Raw genomic sequence first — 13322 nt, forward strand, 5'->3', positions numbered from 1 at the left:
AGTAAACACATAAATAATATACTGAAACAATAGCCACAGGTAAGAACAGGCATACAATTTTCCTTACAGTCAATTTTTAAAAGCTGTATTTTAGAGATTACTTTAACCTGCTTTCCTCTGACAAGACTATACAGCATAGAAGTTATTCTGGAGTCACCTTAGGGTATGCCACTCCAGCATCTTTGCCCTTGGGTCTTTATTTATGTTGACACTTTTCAGGGTAAATACACTAAAATTTACAAATCTCTTAGAGCTTTATTTTTTCCACACACACTATACAAAAACTCACTCTCCAATTTGCACACTGATAAAGTAAGGATGACAAATGTGGATGTGAAATCTTTTGTGGCAGACTTTTGTTAGCAATCTTTCCCCAGTAGAACATAACCTCATTCAAAACGCTGCAGTATATGGTGGGTATAATTAAATATTAAGTGTGAAAGAACATGGGAAACTGAGCATGTTTTTCAGCCTGAAGCAATCTGTTCATTATTTAGCTCTACTAGCCCGCGTCAGCCACTGCCTCTCACAACTGCGTGTCTTCCTGTCTACTTAGATCAGAAGATGTTTTAGATGAAGAATAAACTGGAGGTATCTTGTCACTCCAGAGTTTGCTGTCCTGAGTGGAGATAGAACACAGTTTCTCACACAGGACTAGCACGGTCTTGCAGCACCACAGGACCTATCCAGAACCACAGACTAAACAGAAGTCCCCTGAGACGCTTCCCATTTACTCTGCTATGCCGGGGCCAGCTGGGGCTACCCCAGCTCTGTCCGCGGCCCCCGTGCAGCGAGGCGGCCAGGCCCGGGCGCTGTGTGCCGCCAGCCGGGCAGACACCCCCACACACCGAGGGGCTCCGAGCCGGCGGGCGCAGCCGCGGCTGAAAGTGCTGGGCCAGCGGCAGCACCGAGGGACAGCGAGAACCCAGGGAGCCCTAAAGGGGTGCCGCAGGCCACCTCACCTCGCATCCCTTTACGCCTTAGGTGTCGCAAACGCCAGGAAAGACAGGCGGTCTTACAGGCGAGGATCCGATCTGGGGACAGCCGCTCCCTCCGGGTGACTCACAAACGCAGATGCCGGTGGGGTTTGTTCTCCTCGCCCGGCTCTCCCAGTTCCTGCGCTGCCAGCGGGTGCGCCGGGCTCCGCCGCCTCTGCGCTTGCGAACACCCACTGCGCTTGCGGGTCCTCACCTGAGCCACCGGTATTCCAGCGCTTCCTGTCGCCTCCCAGGTTCGCCAGCCGGCCCCACGCCGGCAGCCGCGGCCAGCAGGGAGGCCGAGCCCCCGCCCTCCATCGCCGGCACAGAGCGCGGCGTGCGGCGCTTTCCCCGCTCCGGGGCGGGGTGACCCCGAGCCGCTCCCATGGGCCGCTCCGCCCTCCCCGGGCCAGCCCGGGGAGCTGCTCGGCCCCCGCCTCCCGCCCGGGGCTCGCGGTGCCCGGGGAGCGGCCCTGCCTGGCCGGGCTGCCCCGCTCCTTCACCTGCGCTGCGGGCGCTCTCGGGGCGGCGGCCGCCGGGAGGGAGCGGGCGCGGGGCCGGGGCAGCACCGAGCGGCCGCAGCCGCAGGCACAGACCGCGGGGGGATGCTCTGGGGACACGCCCGGCTTCGCGAGTGTCCCATGTGTCAGCTAGAGATTTGTTGACAAAACAAACAACAAAGGGAGGGGTACCCAAGCAAAACCACAGCGGCTTGTTGTCTGAGGCATTTAATTAATTTTTTTCTTTGTGCTAGTCTTGTGTTAAGTACAAACCCCTCTCAGACACACACTGATTGTTTTCAGTCTAAGTCAGACAAATATTTATGTACCTGCATTTTTTTCAAGACCTTTCCCTCCACAAAACCAACCAAACCAACACGAAACTTGTCCTTTAATTACACGATTTTGAATTCTCTCATCTCTCCCTATCTTACACCCTGCCCTGACAATTGTTTTTTCACAGCTGAGGTGAAGAATCTAACTAAAACACTGCAGCCTAAGAGCTCACTACACGAGTGTAGTGATACTCATTTTTAGAGTGAGCAATCTCAACAGACCATCAGTGGTAGAAAATTGTGGAGAGAAGGGACATAGGGCATGCACCCTGCTACTGTTCCATTGCAAGTGTTCCTGCTGGGGTGCACACCCAAAGCTCGGAGTTATACATCACACAGATGACTGGGTACATCTGGTTTTCTCAATACTCTTCAGAGGATCTGATGTAGAGTGCACATCTGCACATCTATGATGATTAGTAGAGATTGTGCTTTCAATTTGTTCAGTGTAACTTTCATGGCATTACTTTAAATTTACAACAGGGAGAAGTTCTTTTAAGAAATAGCAGTCAAATATGATTGCTACCTAAATCTGGCTCTCATGTCTTAGCACAAAATAATAAGTTATACTTTGAAAATAATGCAATGAATATTTTTGTCTTTATAACACAAAGATAATTCTTCACTTCAAATGTAAAATATAGTTGAAATGATACCTACATTGCAGCCGTGGTAGCTAGAGACTTTCTTTAACATCTGTTTTTCTAGTTGTCTCAAAATATGAGAAAGGTATGAAGAAAGGATTGAAGCATCATGAGCTCTTAGACATTATCCTACTAGGATCCTGAATAAGATTAATAACCTGAAGAGTGTAAGTGCAAATCATGTTTAAGATCTTTCAGAAAGCATACAGCTTCATTTTTTCTTTACTTTTCACAAATCTGTTTCTAACCTTTCATTTATTCGTATTTTATTTTCATAGCACCTCTTGATATCCAGTAGTTTTTAGTGGGGAAAAAAACCAGACAAAACCATTATATACAATAAAAAATGAAGTCTTTATTCTTTTGGCTCAACTGTAATGTGGTTTACTGTTCTTTATGGTAATAGCATTTTCCTGCATGCAGTTCACCGACACACAAGTCAATATTTTTGTAAAAGGAGGAGTCAACATCGAATTTTTGCTTGTGTAAGAAACACAAAATGTCCTGATGTGATCAATTATACAAGTTTGCTATTTAATTCCTGTGGAAAAAGAACATTGTGGATCCCATATTATATTTAGAACAGTTCTAGTGCAGCATGAATCAACAAGAATAAGAATAGTCTATGTAAACAAACACTGGTAAAGATTTCATGAATAAAAAGACTACCTTGAAACTTCTGATGCAGGCAGTGCTAGAATTTTAAACAAATCCTCCCCACCACATTTCAATTACAAGTTATATCTATTTGGAAGCAAGTGCATTTTGGACTCAGTTTGAAACTTATTTCACATTAAAATGTGTGCAAAAATACAGTACTAATAAAAAAGCAGAAACCTAAAGCTACCCCATTCTTTCCTTTGTTTCTTATTTTGTGAAGTTCTTGAATTAAAAAGTGCTATGGATAGAAAGTAACAAAAGTGACAGTAACATCAACCTGAAGATAATTCTCATTTCTTATTTTATGTACAAAACGCTGAAAAATAAAATAAAATGGTATTTTTTACAGTATTTATATTTTCTTAGAAAATTCTATCCATGTAGTTTTCAACAGATTAAGCAGTTTGCAACATATCCTGTACAGTCTGACTATGCACTGTACAGTAGTCACTTAAAATTTTAGAATGCAAAGCAAGAAGCTCTTAAATAGCTGCAAACTATTGCTTGATGTCATGAAAGAATGATGACCAATTGAACAATTTATTTCACTTAACCACTGAGATATGGCTTCCCATATTAGACTCTTAACAGTGGAAGGAGTAAAATTACAGCAGCAAAGGCAAGATAAACATGCATCAGTGATAGCTTCCAAACTATCTATAATGGTACAGAATACTTCTTATTAGCTGTTGAGAGCTTGCAAATTACACTTACTGTGGTACATATTTGATGCAATAAATATTGTGCACATGTCATTATTTGTTTGCTCAAACATGCACCACGGGATAAAATAACTATTTACATAGAGGGTACTTTTTTAATCAACACATACAATGTCAACCTTGCTGAGAGCAGAAGATGGCTAAATGATACTGCAGGGTGAAGCAGAACAACTTCATAATCCTTATGTTTTGGAGGTTTTTGGTAAACTCAATTTCCCAATGTCAAGTAAACTGTTTTCCGCAGAAGAATACTTAAAAGTGGATTCTATGTCCCTCGGTAGAATTTTTACACAGAGTTTGTTCAACTATTGTTAAATGACTTATGAAAAAATAAAACATCTGTTCTATTATTGTAGACTCTATGGGACTTTACAGGCACATTAAGATTTGTCTGGATGAGATACTAGATGGATACTGTTATTAAGCACCTCAACATACAGAGCCACCCTGAAACATGGAAGTAGTCAGACTGCTGCTTTGTGTGACGTCATGTTTTCCCATGCATGAACTACAAGTGCAGCATGCCTTCATGCAAATCACTTCTGTCTGTACATTATAGAGAATCCGAGAGTAGAACACCTGGTCCTCATACCCCCTTCCCCAACATAAAACCCATTTACAAAAATAGTCACATATAATAGTAAACAACCTGTGAATTAAAAAATGATAAGTTCACCAACACTGATTTTTGTAAAAATATGGCAAATGTGACTGTTGAAATGCTAACAGTGGATACAATTTTTGTACTGTGTGTTTCATGTTAAACACAGAGATTCATAGGTTTGCACCTTTTTTTTTTTTTAACTGGTCCCTACAGTCTGGTTGGCCATTTTATCATCTCTTCAGCAGTGTCAGCTGGTACTAAAAACAACAACCTCCTGTCAAGATGTTACCCTGTTTTACAGAGTTGCAGTTTGATGACGAGGGGTCACTGTCTTGCTATAGGCACTGACCTTATATATATATATATAATTATATATATATCTATATATGTAAAAACTGACAGTTTGGCATGTACCTCCTACAGGAGTCCTGTTGACACAAATACATACTTTTTCAGGCTGTAAACAGTTTATCACAAACAGCATTCTATGTTACTTTTTACTTTCCCTGCTGTCTTTACCTTTATCTTCTTTTTCTGACTTGTCTTTTTCATATTTATCCTTGTCTGGCTTTGTTACGCTGTCATAAGAAGGTGGGGAGGTTGTGGATGGGGTCATATCTGTTTTTTCTGGAGTAGAGTTCTCATTGAGTTTATCCATAATCATATCTTCTTTCATGGGCAGATCATCTTCCTCTTTACCTTTATCCTGACTAAATATACATGATACTTTTTTGACTTTTTGCCTTAAAAGGTGACGTCTGTAAGCACGCTGAATGATGACAGCAGACACCTCCTCCTGTTTTCGTTTCAATGTGGTTGTAATTGGTTCATAGGAGACTTTAGAAGGATTGGCTGCCATAAACCGATCTTCCATCTGTATTCTGAGGGCGTCCATCTCCCCACTTTCCCCCAATACACGCTTTGTGAAAGCAAACAAGATGTCAAGGCAGTGAATTCTGTCACCGCTCACCATGGGCAGATCCATTGCAATAAGCTGGACTTTGTTTGGTTTTGCTATGAGAAGAGGTGGATCTAATGAAGCTGCAAAATCTGATAATTTACTGAACTCTATGAATTGTGTTGCATCAGGATCAAACTTCTCCCAGACTTCATAGAACATCTCAAAGTCATCCTCACTCAAGGGTTCAGCGCTTTCTTCAGTAGCAACACTGAAGTTCTCCAAAATCACAGCGATGTACATGTTCACCACTACCAGAAAGGATATGATAATGTAGCTGACAAAGAAGAAAATCCCAACAGAAGGGTTGCCACAGTCACCTTTCACAGAACTCCCTGGATGATCTTTATGGGGGTCACAGTCTGGCTCCCCACTGTTAAGGATCGGGGCGAGCAAACCATCCCAGCCCGCGGACGTGGTGATCTGAAACAGGCAGATCATGCTGTTGCCAAAGGTTTCAAAGTTGAACATGTCATCAATCCCAACTTCCCTCTTGACATAGGCAAAGTTGGACATGCCAAATATCGCATAGATGAACATGACCAGGAAGAGCAGCAGCCCAATGTTGAACAAAGCAGGAAGAGACATCATCAGAGCAAAAAGCAGAGTGCGGATTCCCTTAGCGCCTTTAATGAGGCGCAGGATTCGACCGATTCTGGCAAGTCGGATGACTCTGAATAGTGTGGGGGATACAAAGTACTTCTCAATCATCTCAGCTAAGAACATACCTAGAAAAACAAGTTAAATCAGTAAAGAATATTATTACATTTTAAAACCACTGCTAAAGATATATTCTACAAGCATTGTAGAACTTTAAGAAGAGTAGGATATTTAAACAGATTTTTAGTAATTAGCCATTCAGTTGTTTTTACAAAACCTTTTGTTTGGTATACTTTTTTAGGAAAAACTAATAACTAGGATATGTATGTTAGTGAATGCTGAGATCAGAGGAATCCCCATTTGTTTAATTGTAACAAAAATAATCTCAGTTAATCTGAAGAAAGATCATATGCACAGCAGTATTAAAATGTCATGCAATCAAGTTAGGCTATTCAAAGAAAATATGTATATTTGAAGAGAACTGCAACTTCTTAATCATACATAAAATAACATGAACACAAGTTTATTATTAATGACAGAGAAATTCTGAACAGAAACAAACTGATAAAAAGGTTTTCATAACTCACAGAAGAGTAGAAGAATTGAACACTATATTATGCGCCTCAAAGCAGAAAAATAGCTTTTTCGATACAAAAATAGCAAAACTGATTTGCATATTAAGGAGTACTTAAAAGTTTAAATAACACAATTTTTACTCAAGTTCTTTCAAGTTTGCTGCTCTAGAAAAAGCAATTAGTGAGTAATTATTTGTTACCACATCTGCTTCAGCTCTGCTTCTGCAGTGCTCACTCCAGCTCAGGCACAAAGCCTCTCAGGATAAAACAAAACTGAAGTAAGCAAAGGGTTTTACCCTGCTGTCTGGGGTGCATGCATGATACCCTAATAATAGTGTCAGGCAGATTTTGCTCTCAGATTTTGGATGGCTGGACTCTTTCACCTGCAACTGTCACTGTGAGTTTATATCAAAATTACCTTTCATGTATGCATAGGAATCTCTACTGAGTTCAGAATAAAGATCTAATTTCAACCAATAAAAAAGTAGGAATGTGTGAAGCCTCTTGCTTAAAAACATTCTTACCATACTTTTCAGTTATCCTATGGATAAGACTTTCTAGTGATGAATTTAAACCAAAATATAAATAGATTTTACACGCCAAAAATATTGCAGTTTACACAGAATTAGACATTGCATAAAAATGCGTTACTCTTACCTACTATGGAGAGAATGACAACCACAAAATCAAAAATATTCCAACCTATAGTAAAGTAGTAATGACGAAGTGAAATCAATTTCAGGACAAATTCTCCAGTGAAAAGTACGATAAACACCAGGTTAATCCAATACAAAATGTTTTCCATGTCTTCACTCTGATCATCTGTTTCTACCATCATTGTGACCATATTAAGGCAGATAAGTATCATGATACTGATATCAAATGCTTGTTTTGTTACAAAATCAAAGACCATGCCTTGGAATTTGTTCTGTTGTGGCAGAAGACAGAGAAAAAAACGGTATTTCAGATTAATAAGTCTTTTCTAATATCACATTTTTTTTTAGCTTACAACTTATTTCAGCCTAAGGCATAATTGGAAAAATCCAATTTTTAAATAGATGTAAAAATAACAGAAAATATTTTTATTCTTACTGCTGGTCGAGGTATAGGCTTTTGTGGTTTCTTTGAACCCAATTTTTTCATTGCATTGTAGTATTTCTTCTGTTCTTCTGTCATAAAAATGTCTTGACCTCCAAAGTAAACCAAAGAGAAAAAAACTGGTTACAATCATGTATCTTTATTGATTACTTATAAATAATACTAATAATCACTCTTGTTCACATTCTCATCTGTGGGAAAATTTAAGACAGACATAAAAATCCTCTTTTATAATCTTTATATTAAGTATTAAGCTACACAAAGTGTTAAGTTTGGCAGCTGGAACAATGATACCTTTTGAAACAGTGTTGACAAAATGCAAAGACTAAAGAGCGTACAAATAAAGATAATACAATGTTTATTATCAAAGTTCAGAAATCTACACTGCTGAGCTCTGTGACATGAAGGTAGTATAGCAAAGAATTTTTCAAGCTACATTTTGCTATTTCAATGGTTAGCCTTTTTATGACTCAATTATAGGCTGCAGTCTCAAATCCAGATCTTTACAAAGATGACATTGAGTATTTCACTAGCCATGGAGAGTCATATGCTGTCACTTGTCCATCAAACCCTCATCAAGCCAAACAGTAAGCTTTAATAATTTAATGTATTTACTATTCAGAGCTCTTAACTAATTTATCATAAAAAAACCTTATGAATAAAATTGTCATCAGTGGACCAAAAATAAGGGGTTTTTTTACTTTCTTTTCAGAATAACGAGGTACTTATCTTCTTTTTCTGCTGGTTGAAATTGTCTATGATGACACCAATAAAAAGGTTCAAGGTAAAAAATGATCCAAAGATGATAAAGATGACAAAGTAAAGATACATGTACAGGTTATCTTCATACTTAGGCTGATCCAAAACCTGCAAAAAAGGCATAGAACCTATGCATTAGTTTAACAGTGACCGCAAAATATCTGCTCGATTGAATTTAGGGCTCTATGATTGTGACCTTTGCTTCTTACGGTCAAGTTCTGACATATCCATTCCACTGATCTTCAATCCACAAGAAGTTGCATTCTTGAAAAAAGACTTTATTATCAAACTTGATATTTCATTTTTAAAATTGTAACTGGCCTGTATGAATGTAGAATAAATACTGAAAACACAATTGATTTAAACTAGCAACATTCCACCTGTCTGAGTGTACAGACAACCAGAAACACCAAGCTTTACATTTGCAGAATTTTCTGTAGATCTTGTGGGAGCCCCAGTTGTGGGCTTGTGGAGATTTCACTGCTATGGACACTTAGGAAACTGCACAGGATTATGGAAGAGAGGCATCCAGGCCATGTTTATACTAAGCATATTTTCTTGGTACAGCTATGTAATGGCTCAATGCATAATGAGAGGAGGAAAAGGTATTTCATGGCAATGAAAAGGTATTTCATGGCAATAGGTAAATCTGTTGTAGGATTGAGGAATTTTGATTCAACTGTACCATAGAGACCATGGAATCCTTTAGGACTGCTCCTCTGCTTTCCTCATTTCTTGTATTTTTCCCATAGTTTCCATTTTCTTTAACTACAAAATTATAGTAACTCTTTGTTCTTTCATTTTTACTGTTATTTCTGAAAGATGTGAAAATTGCATTCTCAAATCTTGGAGCTCATACAATCAAAACAAATGGAGTCAAGGGACTATACTTACATTACGAGAATCCACAGCTGCGTACATGATATCCATCCATCCTTTAAACGTAGCCTATAAAAAGAACACAGGTGTTTAGGTCACACTTTTCCTGGAAAATGGCTTGTCAGAAGAATTTTTTAGGAGCTGAAGACTAAGTGTCTTTAGTCCTCATCATAGAAACCAGCAGAGTGCAATGCTAATAGCTGACTCTTGCCTTCTATTGTATGTTTTATTCATGTACAAGAATTGCAAGCCAAGTCTAATATCTGACTATAGAGGACACAGCATCCATTAAGAACTTTTGTCTATTGTGAATAATATCTGATGTAAAAGGTATTTTCTTTGTGCATCAGCATTACAGGTTTACTTGATACAGATTCAATGCAGCTAAGGTGTATTAGGTTTGAATTACATTTTTTTTTCTCATAGTCAGTATAGCCTCTAGGCTTTGTGTTATTTCTGTAGAGTCACGAATTTATCCCACACTTCATAATTCAAACCAGGAAGTGAGAGACAAAATTTCTAAATAAAAAAAAAAAAAGTAAAAAACTTTTAACTGTTACAAGTAAACAACAGAGATATAGAAAGAGAAATAGAAATTAAGGACTAGTGACTTACCACTTGGAGCAGAGAAAGGTAACCAAGGCCTACATTATCAAAGTTAACCTTCACATTCTTCCACCGGGCAGTTTCATTGTTTTGTATGAGCTCCTCACATTGACTAAAGTTGTTGATTTGGCTGATATCAAATCTCTCATCGGTTGTAGTGTTAACACAGTAGTAAAACTTTCCAGCAAATAGATTTACTCCCATGATACTAAAGATCAGCCAGAATATAAGGCAAACAAGAAGCACATTCATAATAGATGGAATTGCTCCTAACAGGGCATTCACCACCACCTGGAGTACAAATGAAACCGAAGAGAGACACTGTAAGAACACAGGCACCAGTATCTTACAAATGCTTCATCAGCCTTTCTCAAATGTAACATGCTATTGTAATTCTAATATCTGTGTTACACTTCTTTAATTGTTGGGAGTAACAAGTCAGAAAAGCAGTATAGAGAAAAGATAAAATGTCAACATAATTTGAAGGAAAAAATACAAATAGTAGCAAATGATAGCTTTAAAGAATGGGAATAATAAAAACCAACCAGTTAAACTGAAAAAAAAAAAAGGAAGAAGTAGTATTTATCAGTGCTTTTTAGAATATTTACTTAATGTATGTCTGCAAAAGCATAATAATTATAATCACTGATTGAATCAAACAAACCAAATTTTTTATATTACATGTTTACTGGATAAACAAATCCAAGTAAGTTCAAATCTATTACTGAGTAAATTTCTAACTGAAAGTAACTTTGAGTCTTTTTAAAAATAAAACCCAGTGATGTTCATTTGGATGTTTACATATAGAATCAGAAAAGTAGAAATGTTCAAACCAGGAAAGCTACTGAGTATCTGAACACACCAGAGCTGTTAGTGTTCAGGCAAGTGGCAGATAAAACTTGAAAAAGAGACTTGATTTAATTCCCAACTGAATTTTGGGAAAAATCAGGCTTCAGGAAAGAAAAATGTGAAAATGAATTCATGTGTGATGATGAGCAATGATTAAAAACATGCCAGAATGAAAATAAAACACTAAGGAAAATAAAAATTGGGAGAAAGTAGGTCCATTATGAATGAGAATTATTAATTTAATGATGGAATCAATTATGTTAAATAAGTTAATTCTTATTTTAAATCTCTCTGTAAATAATTCTAAGAATATAAAAATTTTTAAATATAGAGCACTGCTGCCAGCTTTGCCAAAACAACTGAATCAGACCCTTAAAATTTAGTGAAGTTTGCTTTTTTGTTGTTTGTTTTGTTGTTGTTTTTTTTTTTTAATGCAGAACACTACCTATTACTTTGATGGGCTTGTTTATAATTCATTTAGTTTATATGATGTAGGTACTAGGGCAGATCCTCTAGCATAATAAACTACTTTCTGTTTGAAATACAAATATGTAGTGAAGGTCTATGAACGATTTTGGCATTACAGTTATATCTGCAACTAATAACATCCATAGAATCAATGAATTTTAAAATTAGTCATCCAGGTAGATCGGCTTTCATTCCTTGCCCTTTTACAGAACAGAAAATAAACCCTTTGAATGTTAGATAGGTGATGAACCACCATCACATGTACTATAAAGTAGAATTGGGCTGAAGGAAAGGAGAAATTCCTGGTTTACTTTCAGGGGCCCCGTTCCTGCCAAAACACTAGCTCTTGTGGGTGATACATTCTTTGGACAACATTTGAGAGACTATAGGACTTCAGTGAAATTGTTGTTCTATTAAATTTAGGAGCTGAATCAAATGAGGTTCCTTTCAATGTAAACTACTCCATGACTCTAGAAAAGTGCAGAATGGTGCATAAAGTCCAAACCTTCCATGCTTCTTTGTTTGTTTGTACATTTTTCCACATATTTTAAATCAAATGTTTTAATAAGTGGTTATTTCTAGTGGGGAAATTTAAAAAAAATCAGAACTGTTTCTTAATCATACTAAAAATCTCCTTAGCTATACCTGTTATAAATTAATAAGCAAAAGTAATATAGAATTATATAAGTCAGCATCTGGGTAGAGAGGATTCCCTGACTGATGGATAAATCTCTTCTATTTCAACAGTGCTGTCTTATGTTGACAAGCTTGTACATAGCATTGTAAACCACATGACCATGGAAGGCCATAAGGCATTGTCTGACCTATGCAAATGAACAGTCTAATAACAATGCTGAATTAGTTCAAATTGGTAAATCATGAACACACTTATTCTTAAAGCAAGCTTGACCAGAATAATAAATGAAAAGATAATTTTTTCCCAATTTGGGAATATTTTCCAAATATATTAGGTTTTTTTAAATTGAAAGTTATCTCAATTCTTCTACTTAAGAAATATTCTTAAATATTCTTAAATGTAATAATATCATCCATCAGGAATGATTCTTGAGATATAAAGGGATAGTTAATGAAGTGAAAATATTTGTCCTTGAGCTTTCAGTCTCAGTACACCCAAGAGTTCTGTTCCTCTTTCTGCTGCAGCTGCAGGTCCAGTCATGTTCTTTCTTTAATTGCTGGATTTCTACAGCTGACCTACTTTCTCTGGTTTTAGTCTGAGTCCTGAAGCTATAGAGAACCAGTTTGTGATATGAATCATCTGAAGAAACTCAAAACATATGGTTGAGCATCACTGAAAACACTGATCCAGACACCTTCCAGCTTCCACTGGTTGTAAGAGTGTGAGAAAAGGGGGCTAGGCCTGACAGCAGATGAAAGTAGGGGAAGCATAAGAAAGGCATCAAACCCTTTGTTTTCTGGTTGAAAGAAAAAGGTATTATGTGCCTAGCATCATACAGCAGTGAGTGATACTGCTTGGGACAGAGCAGGGACAGATTAATTATATTCCCACCAGCTATTTTAATGAAATACCAAGTGCAAATTAAAGTATATCTTTCCTAGCAATAACATTGGTAGGAAGATGCAGGAAAAAAAAAAAATCACGTTTTTCATAAGGGCAATTTTTTTTTATTAATTACTAGTTTGGGCAGGCACAAGTCCTAATCCTAGAGAATAGTACAGTGAGTTAAAATTTTTGTATGTATTGAAAAGGATTTCCTGCTTGTATATGGGAAGTATAATGCTCAATGGAAGCAAATTTAAGTGTCTCTGCAAATATATGCATGGTACTGTATTGTCATATTTTCAGTTCATACATGATAAACACCAATGGAATGATTATGTTATGAACAGGCATGTGAATTTCCATGAATCAGACCTTAAAATGTTCTCATACTAATCTCTTCATCAACTTGAGCTACTGTATCTTTAAAGACACTAAATTTGGAATTAATTACTTTAAATAAGGCAAAATTCATTACACCCATAGGAAAATTTCAGTGGTTAATTGCCTAACTAATGAAACTACAGGTCACATTTCTAGTCTTAAGAAATATAACTTCATCCACTACT

The 13322-nt window shown here is 37.5% G+C and overlaps 1 protein-coding gene across 8 annotated transcripts in view; it reads right to left on the minus strand.

Moving 5' to 3' along the window:
• Positions 1-4932: 4932 nt before the first annotated feature.
• Positions 4933-13322, minus strand: part of LOC309574964 (sodium channel protein type 2 subunit alpha) — a gene marked incomplete at both ends in the record, with an annotated part of 53320 nt that continues 44930 nt past the window's right edge. For all 8 annotated transcript variants that reach the window (XM_082285008.1, XM_082285006.1, XM_082285004.1 and 5 more), the window contains 6 exons: positions 4933-6128; positions 7233-7503; positions 7668-7792; positions 8399-8540; positions 9327-9380; positions 9927-10208. In XM_082285008.1, coding sequence (XP_082141134.1) covers positions 4933-6128; positions 7233-7503; positions 7668-7792; positions 8399-8540; positions 9327-9380; positions 9927-10208 — 2070 coding nt within the window. The remainder of the gene's footprint in view (positions 6129-7232; positions 7504-7667; positions 7793-8398; positions 8541-9326; positions 9381-9926; positions 10209-13322) is intronic.

Source organism: Coloeus monedula, assembly GCF_965178545.1.
Source record: "Coloeus monedula genome assembly, chromosome: 7".
Taxonomy (NCBI): domain Eukaryota; kingdom Metazoa; phylum Chordata; class Aves; order Passeriformes; family Corvidae; genus Coloeus; species Coloeus monedula.